The sequence below is a fragment of the Echiichthys vipera genome (genome assembly GCF_963691815.1).
Source record: "Echiichthys vipera genome assembly, chromosome: 21".
Taxonomy (NCBI): Eukaryota; Metazoa; Chordata; class Actinopteri; order Perciformes; family Trachinidae; genus Echiichthys; species Echiichthys vipera.
The window spans coordinates 22,055,050-22,076,123 of record NC_139846.1 but is presented as its reverse complement, the minus strand read 5'-3'; the positions used below and the strand labels follow the sequence as shown (position 1 = coordinate 22,076,123).

The window sequence follows — 21,074 nt, the reverse complement described above, 5'->3', positions numbered from 1 at the left end:
CACACAAATTGAGAGAATCCCGCTGACTGATCACTGCCTGCCTGACTCACTGCACTTCCTGACCATCAAAGGGCAGCCTGGTCAATTGCAACCCACATCACAAAGCCATGCCAGAAACCACCCCCTCCCCACGCACGCACAATGCATCCAGCCGTAGCCAACAGACACTTTTCAAATTCACAAGTGAAGTTACAAACTGACCTGACATTTTTGCTGGGTAATAAATGACAAGCAGCAGTAAACATCCATGGAAACCACAGTCAAATGCAAAGCGTAGTCCTTTAAATTCTTAATCTGTTGCTACAATGTCGCTTCCCCTCCCTTCAGAAGCTGATGAAAAACAACTGCTTTCAGTCACAGTGCTTTTGTTCTCTCCTCCACCGCAGGGGCATCTTTCAGGCACCTCAGCCTTGCGGAAATGTGGCCGCGGCATCATCCATTCACACATCACAGCCACCTCATCGACACAGCGGGATGATGAGAACTGAGTCAGAGCTTACTCAGAAGCCCGGGCAGCGCGGCGTACATTCACAATGAAATCACAGGACATGGATACGGGATGCCATACAGCACGTGTTCACAGAAATGCGTGGTCATTTCTGAGAAGAGTGCCCCAGCAATGCATCAGGCAAATGCGTGGTGAGTGGTCAGGGGAACCTTACTTGTAGGTGCTCTACTGGGCTGTCACAGAGCTCCTGTTCATCCCTGAAGTCTATGTCTGAAGGCTCCTGGAGCAGAAACGCACACGCTACAATGCTTGGTTGATAAACTACACCTGCCTCACATCTTTCACTCTATTACACTTATTGTTTTAATATAATTTCTTATGCACTTTCTTTTAATTCATGTTCAAGTGATTTTATCCATATTGTAATGTGAATATTACTCATGTCTAAAAGTGCACGTTTGTCCATCCTGTTGTTTTTTTAGGTGTCAGCCTTGTTTTCCATTAAAGGGATTTCCTTGTGCAAATTAGACGTTATGCAAATAAAATTCATGTGAACATGTTTGGATCAGGATTTCCTGCAAATTATCGACACTTTGGTAAATAGGGTGTGTATGTGTGTGTGTGTATATATACACGGTATATATAAATGTAAATAAATAGTTATGCATACACAACTACAGTTTTTAAAAAAATGATTTCTCTTTGGCTGCAGTTGCAAAAATGATAACTGCAGAACAACATATACAGTAGATCCAGCACTTACCATAAATCCATAAAACAGTTGTCGTTACATTTTTTGCACTAGGTACGGATTATACAAACCAAAGCTATTCCTTTAAAACAATATTTTCAAGTGTGTACAGCATAAAAATGACACTTTATAGCATAAGATATGGTAATAAGTTAAGTAATAAGAGTGCAAAGTAAAAGCTGTGTATAGGCTTTTGCTCACCCTAGCTCACATGTGTCAAACCGATCCAGTAAAGGTTCGCTGTGGCTGCAGGTTTTCAGTCCAACCAAGCAAGAACACACCTGACTCGACTTACTCAATCACCTGAACTGTCTTCACACAGTTGACTTGTTGGACCAGGTGTGTTTTTGCTTGGTTGGAATGAAAACCTGCAGCCACACGGCCCTTTACTGGATCACTTTGACACCCCTGCTAGCTGTTAGGCCAAATTTAATATGCAACTCAATTCAACACAATATATGTCGTAGGAGGTCTCTGCTTCGTCTCTCTCATCCAGCTAAGGGGTCCTTGGCCATAATAACAGTGAAGACCCCCTGCAGGGTGAACTGCTGCTCGCCTACCTGCTCCATATCTCCCAGTGTGATGGGTTGTGTCTGGTAGCGGGCGTTGGACCTGCGCTGGCGTGTGTCCCCTCTGGTGCGGGTCACCCTGATGGGAGGCTGAGCCAGTCTGTTGAACAACGCCATCTTTTCTGCCAGGCTGAGGGTGCACAGGTCAGGCTCGTCCTGACTCTGACCCGGACTCTGGCTCTGCCGTTTCCCCTCCACTGTGGCCACCGGCTTAGAGCGCTGGACCTCCTGGGTTTCCTGCACCTGCCGGGCCTCCCGCGCCTTCTCCCGGGCAGTGGCGCTCTGCTGCGAGGACGCCTGCAGGCTGAGGGCGGGGTGACACCCGAGAGACAAAGAGGTAGGAGAAAGGGAGACTTCTGGTAAGAATGGAAGGAGCTCATGCAACCCAGCTAGTGGCATGCTACGTGACAAGCAGCGCTGTGGAGCTGTGTGCATCTCATGACATCCAGTAAAATAACTGTTACACGTACAGAGTGAGTCATGCCCACGACAAACAAAACTATGATATTAAGTTTTTTTAGTCATTTAATAGATAAATCATGTAGTTTCCTCCAATCACACAGGGGGGCACCATAACTCAAAAACATTGTGCAGGACTTTACACTGAGAACTTGGGTGAAACCCACTAGTGCGTATACCACTCCGAACAGAGCACTGTGCCGTAGAGTATGAGCAGCATTCACTAAAGATGGATCGTGTTAGTCACACACTGTAGGTCTGCGTGCACATTCATATCCGTGCCATGTACCTGTATGGCGGGACAGTGCTGCAAACTAATGTGGGGCTAGAGACGCGTGCTACAGCAGAGTGAACAGTCACCGTGTTTGGCACGTGAGTGGGGACGCTACAGTAGTGAAGGACAGGGACAAAGTCAAACAGAGAGAGAGAGAGGGAGGGAGAGCAGATAACACACAGGTGACAAAGGGAATGAACCTGATGATTTCCACGTTATTGAGAAAACAGATTAATTCAAGCTACAGGAGAGGTGTTCAGAAAGATGGACGGAGGATTCATTCAAAATCTCATCTCAGAACTTTGAATCACGTCCAGAGCAGAAAATGTCTTTGCTATCTGTTTTGCAAGGACACCATCCACTGGGCTCCACCCAAGACAGTTGTGATTGGTTTAAAGAAATACAAGAAAGCCGAAGCTTATGTTACCCTATCCCAGAATAATACCAGTGTAGCCAGACGATACTGTAAAGACATAAATCTTACACCGTGTCCTAACAGCATGCGACAGTCTGACGTCTGCGTGCCGTTAGGACACGGTGTTATGCTCCAGAATTTCCAAGTGAGGATAATCCAGAGCAATGAGCAGGTGATAACCTTAAAGAAATGTTTCTGTTGAATAGTCTACATTTGAGTTGTTTTTCACTACTGTGAGCACCACAAACGAAATCCCGTTCACCTCTGTTGAATTAGGGTGGAGGAAGAAATCTTAGATCTCTGAAAATGAGGCTAGATAACATGAAGGTTAATTCATTTTTGAACTACTTACTAAAGATGCGCTTCATTTAAATAAATAGTTTGCCAAACCATCATTTGCTTTTTTTACTGAGAGTTGGATGAGAAGATTGATTGAAATTCTTTATTGTCATATGCACAAGGGTAGGAATACAAAAGTGCATCAGGACAAAAGGATAACACAAAAAAGCCCAAGGGCTTATTTCCATTGTGGTCCCTTCGTAGTGTATGCATTTGTAAGTGTGTGTGTGAGAGTGATGTGTGAGAGTGTGCGTGTGTGTCAAATGCAGTGTATATGATAGTGTAGATGATACCACTGATGTCTGAGTGTGAACATATGAAGCTAGCTAATTTTAGCCTGAAAAGACTGAGAGCAAGGGGAAACAGCTAGCCTAGCCTGGCTCTCTCTTAAGTTCAAAAATACATCTATAAATATCTGTAAGCACATTAAGGCACACACTGCATCTTTTTTGTTTAATTTGTAAACAATAAGAGAGGAAGTTGTGCTTTTAACAGGGAGTTACGTGCTGTGAGGGTGACTGCCAGTCTTTATACTAAACTAAGCTTATGGCTCCATATTTGATCTTCTCATCTGCCTTAAAAAAAGCACATTTCCAAAGATGGAATAACTTTGATGCAGCGTTTAACAAAGTCACTTTAAATCCTAAAAGTTAAGACTCACGTGGCAGCGATGACAACTTCCTCGGTGGTGACTGGCTGAGTTCTGGATCGATCCTGTGTCCGTCTTAGTCTCCTGTCCACCGCTGCGTTCCTGGAGCGTGGTTTAGGCGCTCCACCATCAATGCTCTTCTCCAACTCCTGCACAGAAATGTACACATGGAAAATCATTCTCAATGAAATATTACACTTTACCTAAACTAGTAACCTGAGAGCATCGTTCACTCAATTGAAACATGGGCTTCACACACAAATATTTGTATTTAAAGTGACGGTGGGTTGGATGAATGAACTGGCTCCTGCTGTTCATCAAATAAGCATTATGCTATTAAAGCAATTCTTACCTTTCTGGCATTTTTACACTTTTCTTATGTAATCTTAAAATGCTCCTAATAACACTTAAGTGTAAAAGAAGTCCACATGGTGTTGAAACTCAAAAATATTAAATTCTCCGATAAACAAGTCTGTCCAATCATTTTATTTGGCCTGAATAAAATTATTAACTGAGCTTCCTGCCTGTCACCCGTCACCCCATTTCACTTGCGCTGCTCATGCTGCGTTGCATTCCAGTGCCATAGGAAGTCCGAAGTTTCGGACCTCCAACTAGGCAAAGTGCACTGGAATGCCTGTCAAAGTGGAACCTCCTACTAACGAATTCGGGGAAGGTCGATCTCGAAGAGGAGGGAGCGTCCGCGGTCAGGGAAGGGGGAAGACGGTGGGACTTTTGAGGGAAGCAGAATTGTTCATGACAGAAAGGTAAGAGTTACTTTCAAGACACACCGAGTACATTATGATCATATCTATTAAAAAAGCTGTTTGGAAATGCAAGTATCTACTGACTTGAACTGGAGCAACTGAGACTACAGCGCATGTTCGACCTCAGCTTCACAGCTGTGGATTAAAACGTGCTCCAATAAAACTCTTGTTTTAGTGGAATGCCTGTGCTGAAACTAAAATCATGAGCATTTCTAAGAGATTCAATCTCCAAATCCCCACAGCGAGAAACGGAGGACCGAAAATGAAAATGTGTCAATGTTTGTGTCCATGATTGGAAGCACATGTCTCCGCGCTTGGCAGCTGGAACCAGAGTGTAATCTGTAAATGAGAGGACAAATAGGCAATAGAAGCTCACCCTGAAGAGAGAGCGCTTGGCTGCTACGCTCAGCTTGGCCCGTTCATCGAGCTTCTCTTCATCACCTGCAGAGAGGAAGACAGAGGGCATAATGATGTTACAAACTTTGGATATTTTATGTATGTAGACATCAAGAGCGTACAGATAGAATTGACAGTCATCAGCTAAACATAGGAATCCTGGAACAAAGGACCCATTGCATGAGAAATTGGTCAGGATTTAAGTGGTTAATTTACCACCATGTATAAACTGCGAGGACGGAAAGTAGTAACTTAAAGTAGTAACTTTGCGGGACTTAGTGAACACTTACAGACTCCACTTGCTCCCAAAAAAGTATAATGAGCCTACTTCTCACTTGATGTATTAACTCAGTAAACATTTCTCTAAAGGGTTGATTGTCTCCATCCCTCGTTTCAAGTCTTCTCCAGTACAGCGTGATGTACTTCATGTAAATGATTGTCCTATTTAGAGTCAAATAGGTGATAAAGCAGGGCAAGCTTTAGGACTTTGTGATCGACAGGTCACTGTGGTAGCAACAGTATAGCTTAGCAACGTGTATCCTTGACACTGTGTGCATTGAAGTAGCTGTCATCTTGATTCGGGGTGTTTTCATCGTAGACCTTTGACCCTTTCACTGTGTTGAAAAAAGTTAATTGTAACATTTTCAGCTAACAATGTCTTGTTCAGCATTTGGTTGTTACCCATGCTAGCTAGCTTGCGGTACTATTAACTGGTAACTTAAGAGAAAGTGAGCCCAGAGCCATTGAAATGACACCGGCTTAGTGCTTTTTAAGAATATTTGACACCAAAAAAAGACATTTTTCTTTTCCAAGTAACACATTTGTACTTGTAATGTACTTCAAGTCATAATGTTAACCTTCATCACTTCACAGCAACATCTGGATTAATAGCTGGGAGCAAAGATGGACTACAAAACCCTTTGACTGCTGTCATTGAGGAGAATATGCAGAGCGAGACAGGTGTCACACACACACACACACACACACACACACACACACACACACACACACACACACACACACACACACACACACACACACACACACACACACACACACACACACACACACACACACACACACACACACACACACACACACACACACACACACACACACACACACACACACACACACACACACACACACACACACACACACACACACACACACACACACACACACACACACACACACACACACACACACACACACACACACACACACACACACACACACACACACACACACACACACACAATCACACACACACACAAACGTACTCTCATGGCTGCACGCACACACACACACATACACAAACATACTCTCTCTCCATGTGACCTGACATCACCAAACAACTATTCCCTTTGACTGACGCTCTGCTCCCTCTAATTCTCCTCAGTACAAAAAGGGTCCCGGCTGAGTGTGTGCTCATAAGAAGCAGATGAGCGGTTTCTACCCTCAGTGGAGCTGCTGTGCTGTTCTGCTACTGTGAGCACCAGTAACAACTCTATAAACTCAAAATGTTGGGAGAGTAAGTGAGTAATTTGGCCTCCACCCTCGTGTCTATTCTTGAAGCTTTGACTGGAATGTCACATTTTATTCATTTGTGGCCGAGTGCGTGTCAACTGTGAAGCTCCAGATAATCATGAAGTTTGCATTGGTAACTGTATACATGCCGTAGATGTTGTGTAGCAAAGCTAAGTATTGAACACAGAGGCACACAACAGCACGGCCAGATTATGAGACGATGGGCACAGACATACCAAAAGCCTCATCATTTTTTTCTACATAGGAGCAAAACACAGACTTTGTGCTGCTTTTAACCTCCTTTTTGGTTGTTTTGTGTCTCTTTAACCTTAAATGTATTATTGAAATCAATCAGATTTGTCTCTTTATGGTAATTTTGTTACTTTGCATCTTTTTGTAGCTATGTTATGTTTCTTTGTGGTCATTTTGCATTTCTTCGTTGTCTGTATGTGTCTTTTTGAGTGACATTTTGCATGTAAAGGCCAGTGAATTCTGACAATCTCGGTCCCCACACAAACCCTGCAAGTATGATTCAGAGACGAAGCGGAGAGCATCGCAAGTGACACTTAATTAGATGCTTTTTACATCACCATGATCTCATTAACTTAGCCCATGCAAAGACAAGACACAGCTGAAAGTCAGTTAACTCAGAGACCTGTGGTGTAAACAGAGTAATGAGACCTCCAGTCAGTTTTAGATGACTAAGCCTTTAAAAAAACCTAAATATAGAGTGAAATTTACTTTTGGTAAAATTGCCTCATAAGTCAAAAAGACGCCCTGAAACTAAAGATAGTCCCCATTTGATTCATACAACACTGCATCACCGCTGCTTTAAATGTGCCATTAAACATTATGCAACTGGAGGTCCTGTTCACTAATCTCATTGGTCAAACACACACTACAGCCGTGCTGATAATTCCACTAAAGCTAGCCTAGCTTAATCAATTAGCTCACAAACCAGCGCTTGGGTACAGAGGCTATAGTAAATCCTGACTGCCAACAACTTTGTTCATCAACAGATATACATGCATTCCTGCCATTCATGACAAGATATTGTGCATTAGATATTTACTCACTGTTACTGTTCTGCTCTAAAAGCCTTCAAATCTTTGTAAACACGAGTTATGGGAGAAAGAAGGAAACTTACCTTCAGTGGAAGCAAGTTCTGAACTCACACAGGACCTTCAAAAGCACACAAAGAAAAAAGACAATCAGAAAACGCTAGTAGCATCCACGCAACATCGCATGACTCTGTGATATGAAATGGTGGTGAGTGGTTTGAGACTGGAGAGAGAAGCTAGTCACAGAGAAGCTAAAGCGTTCCTCTCTGGTATGCTGGAAATGTGACAGCCAGTGTTAGGAGAAGAAATGAAAAAAAGGGAAACAAGGGCTTGTAAAGCAGACTAAGCTGGAGAATTAGATGGAATTACAGAAGTCTGTTTGGTTCCATGGTCTCAGGGAGTGATTACTGTACCAACAAAAGCCAATTCATGCTCCCTTGGTATGGTCACATGTGAGGACCACTGCCAAGGTCCAATCAGAGGGACCTTTGGCCTTTAAGCTTCCCTGTTTGCTAATGTTGTTAGAGGGGTAAAATCAAGGAGAAAGTGAGTGTGCACATGTCTTTGTGTCATGCCCATTTGCCTGTGTTAACCAATGATGGTGGTATTAATGTGATTATGGACTAACTCCATACTACAGAATGATTTATTGTACACTAAACAGCATATGCATGATGATAAGTTAGTATAATGCACCAGAACCTGATTGGAATTAACATTAAATATAAAAAAAAACAACTAATTTCCAGCATTCTTCACTCTCAGCCATGCATTCTTGAGTCCAGAGCAGTACCTATCAGTCTCCTGGCGCTCAGCAGAAGTGATGGGCTGCGTCCTAAACCTCTCTGAGGTCTTTCTACTCTCCCCGGGATCGATATACTGCCGGGGCCTGCGCCCCCTGTCCCTCTCCCCTCTCCACGGGGCCCCGGAGCCTGCAAGTGCCCTGTCCCCCTCAACCTCACTGGAGGGGTCACCCAAGGAGAGGGAGCAACAGTACCATAAGGAAAGAGAAAATACAGCATGGTGAGGGAGGGATTGAGAGGGACTGGGAGCGAAAATGGAGATTTTTAAAAGCAGAGGTGTAGATTTGAAGATTCAGTCACACCCCTGGTTCTTAAATCAATTATGTGAGCAAGACCATGCAGACTCATTAGCAGTTAAAGCATGCACATGTTCATTGACCCCAGATAGTAACCAAACAAGTCACAGAGCCAATAAAGAACAAAAAGCATACATCATAGGAGGCTTAGTGTTAGACGATTAAGGCATTAATATCTCTACAGATTAGAAACTCTAGGCTTTGATGTTGACTACACTCCAGCCTTAGTTGCTTGTTAGTTACTCAGTAGCCAGCCGATGATGAGTAACAAGCATCAGTGTGAGTTCTTAAGAAGCCAGCCAGTGAGTAGCAGCGGTGCAGCGTTTCTACTTTTCCACCTACAGCTCATTCCTGCGCCTGGTTGGAGGGGTGGTGCTCTCCATGTAGGAATGCCTGAGCTGGGCCACAGACACACGGCTGTCCTGGTGACTCTCCGGTTCGCCCTCCCTGACCTCTCGGGGGTCGTGGGCCTGGTGCTGCAGGTTCCTCCGACTGCGCCCTCGTGGATCGCCAGCATCTGACAGAGAGCGGCTCAGGACTGGGCTGGTGGTGGAGCCTCCTGGACGTGCATGTGCCGCTCTGGGCTGGATGTGGGTGGCAGCCATCCCTTTTTGGATATATATGGCATTTTCCCGCTCTCTGGTCCTGCTCTCTGATGCCTGAGGTCGGGAGGAGTGCTCTGTGTCCTCCAACCTGGCTCTGCTTCTGTGTCCTCTTGCAGGATCCTCTGCCTCAGCCTCCCTGGCCAGACTGAGCGCTCTGGACATCCCTAGTTCCTCTTCCCCCCTACCTCTCCGTGGGTCCTCAGTACTCCTCTCCCTGCGTCGGATCTCAGAGGGCAACACTGCTTTCCTGCTCTTCAGAAGGCCCTCTGTCTTCACGCCTTCTGAATCCTCAGTCTCTTCCTCCTGGGGCTGTTGTTGCTGCTGCCCAGCTCTGGATGTGGGACCAGAAGCCATGGACAGGTAACTGGGGTAACCCCCAACTTCTTGTCCTCCTGGCGGCCCCGATCGGGTCAGCTGAGCCTGGGGGTGATGGTGGGGATGAGAGTAAGCCTGCTGGGGGTCTGTGTGGTAGCGTGTAGAGTTCTGTGTCTGGTGTTGCAACGGTCTGCGGTACACCGGGGCTTCTGTAACATGTCCCAGCTCTGGGCTCCTCTGACGGCCATCTTCCTTGGCAAGCCTCTCCCTAACTCTGATTCTTTAGGGAAACAAAGAACTGGTTAACATTACTACATGAGCACACACAGCATATGTCTCTCAAACTCATAAAGACAACTACTGCACTTGGTCCGATAAAAGGAGCAGACAATTGCAGCAATCAAATGTTACTCAGACGATTCTTTGTGTGTCCATCGGTCATGAAGAGAGGATTATTTCTCTTGTTTCACATTAGGGCTATTAGTCACTGAACGTCAGTATTCCTCCAGGACATGAAGCAATACAGCAACACCACTACCCACCACTATGTTAAATATCATTATGTTCCTTCAAACGTTTGTTTTCACATGGAGATTAAACTGAACACAGCAACATGTGCATGGGAGATGAAGTTATTGTCAGAAGCAAAGGGAACAGGAAGTTGTGGCAAGAAGGATTATCATGATTGGATGTCAGCTGACTCTCAGAGCTCAAAGCAGAGGTTCTTAAACATATGTGTCTTCTAATCACCCCAGGACCCACACTGAGCGAATGAGCTTTAACCCCCAGAGCTAAAAATGAAGCCAATGTGGAAGTGCCAAAAACTGCAGTTCCCTGAGTGGCCACTGGAGGCTGGCTCCCCATGTTAAAATGTACAACTTTACAGCAGAATAAGCAAGTTTACAGCCTGATACAAAAAAAAAAATCTGTTTTGGTCTCTGAAGCTGAATTCTCTGTTCATTTAACTGTACAGGGGGTGGTTTTTATATAACTCACGTGTTCAAATTATATTAAGGATTAGAGTTATGCATAATTAAGGGCTGGCCGCCTTGAGTGACAGGTGGGCGTTGCCACAGGCCTCAGCTCCATCTACGCTCTGCCTATTTGCCCATTTTTGGATTAGCTGGGAGTTTGGTGCCACCCGCTTTGAGCTTCATGTTGACTCTTTAGAAAACTACAGGTGACGTCACGGAAACTACGTCCATATATTTTGTAGAGTCTATGGGTTTAACTATAAAATGCGAAAAGACAGGGTATAGTCTTGTAGGGAACAGTGCTGGGTTCTGTTCAGACACACAGTTTAAGAAGCACTGCTCATAGGGGTTTATGGGTTTTGGTAAGTCCAACTGAATGGGAATATGGCAGGTGATATTGGGGTGAGACAACCAGCCTGGGTGTACCTCGAGGGCCAGTTGATGAGGGAATGGGTGTCGCCCTCAGCATCAGTCTGGAGGAACCAATCTGTGCTCAGTTTCGCCCTTGCACTGTTCCGATGGAAACCCGGTGAGAAACAAGTGAATGAGTGGGTGGGTAAAAGTCTAGATTCAACATTCAGCCTTTTTTCTTGGAGTTCACACAAACATCACACACACCAATGACTTCACATCGAGCTTGACCAGAGTGAGAATGGGCTTGGACACCAGCACATCCTGCTAAGAATACGAGTTCAACTCCCTGGCGAGACATTTCATTGTAATTGTGGTTTTGGGCGAGGCATCTCACACGCAATAAAATATGAACAATAAACACAAGGACATACTTTGCTTATGTTGGTTCTGACTTGGCCACAGACTATGTCGAAAAAAACCCTGCTATCAGTGCATCACTGTATCAAGTAAAGGAGACCTGTCTAACTGAGGTCTTATCTACTGAAGCAGAAATTCAGAGGAATACCATTTCACTCTACCAAAGCCAAATGGCAGATGAGTCATGCTGACCCCTTGATGCTGCATGAAGACAAATGGCCTAATCAGTTTCATTAAGTCCAGGCCTGTTCAAGAAAATCTAGGAGAATGCCCCTAAAATCCAGGAGGGAAAGAGCATTACATAAACAAATGTTGCCTTTTAGTGATATTAGGACCTTTATTGAAGCTGAAGTTGGAAACTTTCTCTGAAAAATACATATTTTCATATTTGCTTAAACTGTCACTATATCTTGACATAATGAGAGACGATCTGTGAAAAAGTAATGTATCTCTACCACCATCTGCTTCCAGAGGTAGTTACCATTAGGCCTGGGTATTGCCAAGAACCTCACAATTCAATTCAACTTTGATTCGATTGGATATTGATATAAATGCTTCGATATTGGTTAAGATATACTATAAGAACAAACCCCAAAATAAATTAAGAGAAGATAGTGGGTAGTATTATTCCTATTTGAAATTACTTCTCATGAACAGGTCTATAACATGTTGTACACATTTCTGTGCTTAACTTTTCATACAACGGTGAATGAAAGACAGTGACGGAGCAGAAGCAGACCTCTACCGCCCAGGAAATGAACCCTAGCTACTGGCTTCAGCCACCATTTTGTGCCGCCACTCGACTAGGGCTCCATTACAACAACAATCAGTTGTTGCAGCGAAAACGCCGGTCCTCCCATGGATGGTGCATTTAGGTTGCGGCAGTGGCGATCGTGGAGGATGCCAATTAGAGCCGCATTGGCGAAAAGGTGAAACAGAATCAAGTTTTGGAGAAAGGGTGGTGGCCAGGCACGTAACTAACCTGCAATTAGACTAAACACAATGAAGTGAGGATCTTACTGGAGACAAATGGGCCATGTATGTGACACTGGCATGCTTCTAATCACTACAACGCCTAATTTGGTGTGGATGCAGCCTAACACCAGAGTGGATCTGAATCAACATAATTCCTGCGGGACAGGGCATCCAGGTAGCCAAATGGTTAACCAATGCTATATTTAACCAAGAAAATCTCCTACTACAGAGCTGTTTTTCCTAAAAACTACTTGATTCCATTCATGTCAGCCTTGTCAGAGAATTTTGACCCACAGATTCCCAGAGAAGATGTAAAAGGGACACTCCTATTCGCTTCCTTCCCATCAGGCCTCCCTGGTCTTGATCAAGCCCAGCTGTGGGTCAGAGTTCTGACCGTGAAGTCAGCCTGTGCTGCCCAGTAACACAACACCCTCCCTGCACTGCAGACACACAACCACACACGCTAGCCAAGTTTTGAAACCTGAGAGAGGGATTTAGGAGCAGCGAGAGGGAGCGATGCTGGCAGGAACATGGGATAGGAAGTGACAGACTAGTCAGGTGTAGAATCATCTTCATCTGTTCATTAGCAACACAAACTACAGGGTCAAACCTTGTCAAGACCTGGGCTGGGCTGGCTGTTACATCACATATGAGGAAGAGCGTGTGCTGATACTATCTATACTATCACTAGTGGAGCCGAAACATTCCTCAGCACTTCCCCTCTGTAGCAGCAATGAATCGATCTGATTTAGATTAAACCACTAAAACTTTCTCTTTAGCTCTTAAATATCAGATGATTAAGTGATGAGTGCCTCTTTTTACAGTGTTCTCTAATTTACTGAGCACTGGAACTGCTTATTAATGGCTGAACCAACTCAAGGATAAATCCAGTTTATTAAAACATCAAGATCAGTAAAGTATAGACTATATTTAAAGGGAGACAGGTAACACTGACTATCAATAAGTACCTCATACAACCCCCTGATATATTCCTCAAACGTATGTTGCCCAGAACCTAAAAACTGACCCGGGCTCCTCTTAGCTGTCCCTGGTTTGCTGTAACTTGGTTTAACACGTAATACCCATAAAACTATACAATAAAACAGCTATTAAAACTAGATTTTGAAACAAAGCCACTCTACAAGATAAAAAAAAATGAATCAAGAGCCACTGTAGGGCTTTCAAATCGTGTTTTACTCTTAATACATTTGAAGTAATGACGCTGAGGGTCTGGGGGTAGTTTCCCACTTTGCCCGTCTGGCAGTCCAACCTTGGTTCAAGCACAACTACAAGTATGGGTACAGTGTGTTGAAGTTGAACCACAGCTTTAAATATGTGATTGAATTAGCACCTAGTGCTCTGATCAGCATTGGTGAACTTCTCAAAGAGGAGCAACTCTCTTTAAGGATGTGGGATCAGCTACAGAGCCAGAGGTTTGCTTCATCCTAACGGCCTTGGAAATAGCTCCTTGCTTGGCCAGTAAAGGTTCCTTTGGGAATTTAAAGCAATTTGTTTTAACAGATCCACCTGAAATCTCTGGAATAGAAAGACAACCCAATCTGCCGTGCATTTTGCAAGCCAAGCCGTGGGTCTCAGTGGTTCTCAAAAGATTGTCCCAGAACAAGCTCAGGTTGCCTGACCTGGTACAGTATGAAACCACAGCCCTGCCAACAGAACAATCTGGACACATGAGGGACAGAGACGGAGGGGGGGGGGGGGGTGAATCAGTCTGATGGATAACGCTGTCACAGCGAGTCCATCTATTAAAGAGAATGATACAGCAGTGTTCTGCCTGACAATGCTCCAACCCTGTGTATATGGATTTGAAGAGGAGCTGGGTTGTGGACCCTAGAGGGGGGGACGGTCTGCTAATGAGATATCGAACAGAGCAGAGAAGATGAGCCATATCAGAGGCAGACTTCATATCTACTCAATGGGGATAAAGAAAGATGAAGGCAACAGTAATCACTCACCCTTGTCTGCTGAGGATGTTGTGGGCCTGTTGCTCGATGAATAGATCCCCTGGAGACACTCCCTGTTTAGGTGAGGAGAGGGAAGTGTGCCTGCTCAGCTTGGGTGAACTGGGTGGCATCCCTGTGACGGAATAGTCCTTGGCGGGCGCCCTGGCGGCCGAGGACAATGATGTCACATCCATGTATGAGGAAGAGGACGGAGGCTCGGGGGGAGCAGCTCTGCGTTGATTCTCCAGGTTCATCAGCCTCTCCCTCTCCGAGAACGAGTCCACCCTGGTTCGACCCATCTCGTGACCCGGGTCAGGGTGGCCGTGCTGCGGTGCCGCGCGTCCCGCCCTTGGGCTTGTGGCGGAGGTGCCGGTGTAAGAACTCAGGGTGATGTCCCTCCCTTCCTCCGCCACTGACTCCCCTCTGACTCGCCTCTCCGAGCCTTCTGACTCCTTCCGGGTGCGGCTGTAGCGGGGGGGTGGCTCCAAGTCCGGCTCCTGATCTAAAGAGATGCCGTAGCGCTCAGCCAGCTGCCGGCGCCGCTCCGCCTTGTAGCGGGCGATGCGTTCAGCCTTGGACTCGATCTCAGGGGCGCCGGTGGTTGGGGCTGAAGTGTGGACAGGCTCCGTGTGGATGGAGGACTGGGGGTCAGGTCTGCATCGAGCTCTTGACTGTCGCTCTGGAGCAGTCGGCTGCATTTCAGGGCTTTCGAATCCCTCCATGCCATACCGCTGGACTGTAACTGAGAGACAGAGAGAACACGAGTCAGTTATCCCCATAGAAATACAAATAAAGACTTTTTAAAAAATGTCTAGGTAGTGTACTTGTCTCACCACCACAGGGCTCACAGGGATCAGAGGCCCTGGTGTATCGCGGCGTGTCCTCCTCCAGAAGCCGGTTGGCCACCAAGCTGGGCAGCAGAGACGGATGCACCTCACCCTCTATGCCCTCCATCCGCCGAGCAATACGCTCTTTTCTACACACATGGACAGGAAGGAAGAAGTAGTAGTCAGCTTCAGGCATGTCATTATCCTCTACGACATTAATATCAGAAACGTTTGAGGCCTTTTTATACACTTATCACCATCTCACCTGTTCATTTCCCAGTCACTTGTGCTTGTGGTAATGCCTTCAAATCGTTTCCTCAATTCAGAGACTATAGAGAATAAAAGAACATACTATTATGGTTAAATAAAAGGAAGATGTCTGTCTTGGGAGGGCCATTTTAACCAATCTGTTCCTGAAGACATTATGGACATTCACAGGCCCTGTGGATTGATTGAGAGTGAAAGATAAAAACCTTTCTTTCTCCTGAAGAGCTGTCTGTTTCCCCTAAACTGTACAACAGTGAAAAGTTTCATTATGGCTAGTGGTCACAGATAATAAACTACGGCTAATCCAGCAGTGTTTGTCATTTCAACCAGTGCAAGTATATGACAGCCCCGGCTTAAAATGAGAAGCCTGCTGATATTATCTGAATGATTTGTGCATTTGTCTTTGATGCTAAAAAAAAAAGGGCGAGGAGGTGAGGAGAGATAAGAGGTTTGAGAAGAATCCTAGAAGTGTCTAGTGCAGTCTTTCCCAAAGTTATGGTCGGGATCCAAAAGGTGTTGCCAGTCAGAGCAAAATGCATAACAATGCTAAATGTGAATTCATGTTCCTAATTAAAATAGAAGGAGGAAGGACTCTGATGTGCTGCTGTGTTCAGATGTGTCGTTAACCTCTCTCTTCTCACACACATTGACCTAACGCTCTCTCTCTGAGGTGACATTGAGGGTGACTTCAGTGATTACCTCACCCTTGACTGTGTGAAGTTTTGATGTATTTTTGAAAGTCTGGGTCCCGGAGACACAATTGATTTCTCCTTTGGGTATTGAGCTTTAAAAAGGCTGGGGAACCCCTGGTCTAGTGTCTAGTATTGCCAATACGGTGTGTTGCCAAAAGGGAACCAGCATTGGACTTTATTGCCTGAAGTCTTCCTGGTTTCAAACTAAATAAGTTTCACTGCTGACTGCTGTGCCTAAGGAACATTTGTTCACCTTGGCTTACTGCCCAGAAAAACGTAACCAGTTTTATTTTTCCAACTGATCCAAAGCAATTGGTCGAATTTACAACTTCACAGCCACAGACCCTTCCCAACTGCCCAAGTCACTTGTAGAAAGCCAATCGAAAGTGGCCTTTGGCAGCTCATCAAACTATCACATTCACCCTTCAGTGTGTCAACAGACCCACGAACATCTAGAAAACCAAATCTCTTTATTGCAGTGAATGGAGCCGGTTTCAGAAATAGTGCAGTGTTTGATACTGTACACTATGTGAGCACTGTGCTTGTAGCAAAACTGGTTTGAGACAAATGTTGACATGAATCCACCTGGCAGAGACACTGCTGTTGCACAACAGTGACTTTACAAATACCCTGGGAAAGTTGAGATCGTCAGGGCCACTTGCAAGCAGGCAGAAAAAAAAAGTCATTTACAAAGCCCTTACTCACCTTTTGGGAGATTGGCTAAGAGACTAACATCTATATCCTTGGTGCTTTTTGCTGGGTCGTCTTTTTCATCGAAGCAGAATTCTTTCTGGAAGCTGAGGGGTGCAGGAAAAATACCAACTGTTATTGAAGCAGGGAGGGGGAAAGGAGGGGGATTTGTTTATAGACAGACGGTTTAAGCAGTTGTAAGCTGTATAAATGTGAATTTCATCAAACGGTCATCCAAGTCATTAAAAAGTGTTGTTGTAAGCAGGATTGGTTTGAATGATGTTCAAGAATCTAGTCCCTCAGCCAATGGATTATGGATGAAGCTACAGAAACGAGAAACGAATCCGCAAACAATGCATTTGGATTTCAACCTGTACATTTCATCAAGCCTCAAATCCCCAATATTTATCTAGAAATGAGAAGGCTTTACCCCCACAGATACACAGAAAAGCTCTCTGTCAGAAACATACTGAAATCATTTATGGATTTGATTCAAAACCACAAAGTTGCAATACAGCCTGAGAAGAGCTCACAGTGGATAAGTGATGTGAGGAAATAGTCAAGAAAACATGACTTTGTGGCTTTGTCCGTTCCAGGGGCCGCAGAGTTGTGAAAACACTGATAAACACAAACATCATGGATCACTTTCTAGCATAACAGCGTGTTTTAATGACTCCCGACATCTAATTCTTACACGCATAATGTTTTTCCAAGTCACAGCCACACCCACGCACAGTTTGGCACCAACTTGGTGTCACAGTGCCCCACTTCCTCGCTGCTGTAAAGCAAACCCTCTGAATGGAGGCTAAGGTGTAGATCTGGTGGTGTATTTGACGCCCGGCCAACAACATGATGATGAGCAATCCTACTAATGCTGCAGCACTAATGAAGATCCCAGGCTTTATCCGATACCTAGCTTTTTGTTTCAAAGGACGACACTAATTCTAAATCTCATCTGTACCCCTTGCCCCTTGAAACAACACGAATTACAAGGGGTATGGGATGAAAATTTACCCCTACGAAATGGGACACCCCTTTAAATGCGAAACATTATGTACGGCTTTATGTAAGCAGGCGTAATGTGTTTTTGCCGGAGATTGAACATGCTGTCCTCAGCTGTTATCAATTGCATGGGCTATCGGCCTCCTTCTACGCTTGTCTGCAGCGAAGTGAAGAAAAACGAAAACTTCTTCAATGCCTTGGAGTGCTGGTGGACCAGAATATGGTATGTAGTATAGCCTGAAAAAAGTTTGCTGATCTTCACACCATGCCAACTAAAACATGTGTGTCATTAGTTTCTTTGAACTCTTTGTTATAATGAATAATATCTCATATCACTCTGTTTGAAGTGTGGGTCTGGAAAATCTCCGTTTGGAGGGCCATCTAGCCCTACCCCTCGCTGCCAGAGGGAATAGAGACACTCCCAACCACGCATGTGAGCGTGCAATACCAAAGTGTAGGGCTAAGGTGTAGGGGCAAAGGTGAAAGGATGTTTGTGTGTGTGTGTGTGTGTGTTCATACAGTAGGCTAAGTGTTTTTTTCGTCTACCTGTGTCTATTGGAGAAGTAATAAACAAAATGACGTTATTCTGAAACGATACATTGTCTTCCATTTTCTTCCCATGTCATAATGTAAAGGAACAAAAATACCTGGGATCTCCTGGTCTGGGGTTCAAAACCGCATACTTACAAAGTACATACTGCTGCATGCAGTATGCATAAAATTTGGACATACTACTTTTTCATTACATTGCACCTTGAACTTTGACCCTCTTCTTGCGCTTATATGTTGTGCAAAGGATTGTGGGTAGAATAGCCAGAAAGGCATGCTGCCTTGCATACTGCAAAATGTGAACAAGTGTAGTAGGACATCCTGGTATTGTTGGCATACTGAATTTGACAAACTATGTATTGGGACAAACTAGATCTTTTTCTAGCATGCTAATAGTATGGTAGCATGGGTATTGGAACGTGAGGATGACTTTGACATATTCGTCTGGTTTCCAGGCTCGTTGGCAACAGACATAGAAGTGTATAACCCATGTTGGATTGAGTATTTAGTATTTTCTAACCTGAGATAAAATAGGATGATATAAGAGAAGTTAGCTGTTAGATTCACTACTGTTTTACCAAACTGTGAAAAATTCAGTATCCTAGACTCTTCCTATCTTAAGCCAAGGTAAGATGGGAAGTTTCCGTAATACAGCGCCGGGACTTTAACAAAGTCATTTTACACAACAATGGGAACCTGAAGAAACTAGTTAACACACCAAGTTCTTTTAAACATGTCTTACCTCAAAGCTCTCTTCTGTAGCAATCTGGGGTTGCTGAGTTTAATGGGGGTCTCACTCCCGAGTCCTGTGGACCGAAGAGTGTAACATTTAGTCACATCACAGTGCTCAGCAGAACCTTCACTTTTAGTTTTTAATGAACAGACACACATTGCAAGGTGAAGCAGTGAGCCCTGTCTGCAGTTCCTTGGCACGGACCCACATTAATTAAGTGGACTTCCACAGAGATAACAAACCATGTGGAAAACAACAATCTGCCTGCCTGACTGAATCACATCAAATAATAAGCGATCTGTGCAGTTAAATGGCTCGAACCTCTCCAGCACCCAGACCTACTAAACAGCAACGAATCATCACTGCACTAACAGCCAGAGAACGCCGTCTCCATCCTAAGTATCAGTCTATGTGTTATGCATGAGGTCATAGTCACTGTGTGTGTGCGTGTCACTGAAACAGACACTGTAAAGTCCAATAGCACATCAAGGTTGCAGTGCAGCTGGGACGATGCCAGGAGGGGCCGAGCACGTCAAAGTCGCCGGGCAGCACTTTTATACCCGACATGAATACAGATGGAGGAAAGTATGGAGGGACAGAAACCATACTGTCCAATTTTGAAGCTATGAGATAATTAGGCATACACGAGTTAACCATCGAACCTAATAAAGTCTGGTGTCTCCAAGGAAAATGGCCAAAGTCGGTAAACAAGAGCAAATGCAACGTAAACACCTGCGTACAGAGAGAAACAGCCTCATTACCAAGAAAAAGGGCCTAAGTGGATATTAGGCATCATAAACAGCGTTGTGTGGAATGAGAGTTCTGCGGAACATCCCTTTCAGGAATGTCTGCTTCAGTTGTTGACTCCAAACCTCAAACGTGTGGTTTTGGCTGCCCTCGCACCCAAGAGTGGCCAGCGCTGTGCAATTTCAGGACAAACATGTGGTCCCACTTCCATCCCATCCAAGTTCACCTCAGGGCCGCCTGACGCCCCGACTCCCCCACCCAAACCCCTAACCTCTCCCCCGAGGCTGCCCACCCCTAACCCCCCCTCATTCCAGATCTGTTAGTCCTTATAAAGGATGTTTGGGTTGATGCTTTAAATCCCTCCTACTTAAGCCTTCTTGCTTCTCAAATGATGTTTTGCTTATTTGGAGAGGGTGGTGTGCCTGCGTGTGTTTGGGGATGGTCGTGTATTGTTTCAGCTGGGGGGGGATACGGCTGGTGAAAACACGACTCATTCCTCGCAAGCCTCGAATGGTAGTCCTGGTTATCGGAGCCGTTTGCATTTTCTTTTGGCAACGACCTGAACATTAGGTTGTCAACATCCTAGTGGATATTTACAGAAGTATAAAACAACGGTAAGATAAACCCCGAGCACACAAATCCTTTTCTAACAGAGACAATAACATATTTACTGTGCAGCAGCAATCTCAAATAACTACATACCCATGTGCATGAGGATGTTAAAACTCTGAAATTTGTCTCTCTAACGATTGAAGAAATATAGCCAATGTCCCACCCACACCCACACATACAGCATCTGCAACTACAGAACTGAAACTTGTTTTGAGTGAGCCTCATAAGCTCTATTTTCAGAATAAATTGGGCTATTTAATGGCGTCATTATAGCTATACATGTTCTGTAACCATGGATGTACAGGCAACAATCAATTTGGTTATTTCTGATACTGAAGATGGCACTTAAACAAGGTTATTAAGCTAGATCTGAAATTATAAGGAACTGATTTTTTGGGGATTTTCCCATCCTATACTGGCATCCTAGATGACGTCACTGGAAACAGTCGGGCTGATTCTGCATGTTGCGTGAGTCTGATTCAAGAACAAAAAGATATATATAAATATTTTGAATCATGATATTTTACCCGCCCTCACTGATTTTTAATGCAGACCTCAAAAAGGGACAATCTCCCCATTGCTCCTCTAGGTGAAGTTAGT

At 44.7% G+C, this 21,074-nt stretch overlaps 1 protein-coding gene across 16 annotated transcripts in view; it reads right to left on the bottom strand.

Annotated features, from left to right (window-relative positions):
• svila (supervillin a) overlaps positions 1-21,074 on the bottom strand; it is an 81,661-nt gene that overhangs the window by 31,930 nt on the left and 28,657 nt on the right. For 11 of the 16 annotated variants that reach the window (XM_083936154.1, XM_083936152.1, XM_083936153.1 and 8 more), the window contains exons 2-14: positions 19,125-19,188; positions 16,847-16,938; positions 15,448-15,511; positions 15,189-15,331; positions 14,368-15,097; positions 9,097-9,954; positions 8,449-8,616; positions 7,742-7,776; positions 5,045-5,109; positions 3,917-4,053; positions 2,517-2,612; positions 1,760-2,072; positions 663-728 (exon numbers count right to left, since the gene is read on the bottom strand). In XM_083936154.1, coding sequence (XP_083792280.1) covers positions 663-728; positions 1,760-2,072; positions 2,517-2,612; positions 3,917-4,053; positions 5,045-5,109; positions 7,742-7,776; positions 8,449-8,616; positions 9,097-9,954; positions 14,368-15,097; positions 15,189-15,331; positions 15,448-15,455 — 2,619 coding nt within the window. In that variant the 5' untranslated portion in view covers positions 15,456-15,511; positions 16,847-16,938; positions 19,125-19,188. The remainder of the gene's footprint in view (positions 1-662; positions 729-1,759; positions 2,073-2,516; positions 2,613-3,916; positions 4,054-5,044; positions 5,110-7,741; positions 7,777-8,448; positions 8,617-9,096; positions 9,955-14,367; positions 15,098-15,188; positions 15,332-15,447; positions 15,512-16,846; positions 16,939-19,124; positions 19,189-21,074) is intronic. The other 5 variants (XM_083936157.1, XM_083936161.1, XM_083936162.1 and 2 more) reach the window with 5 other exon arrangements.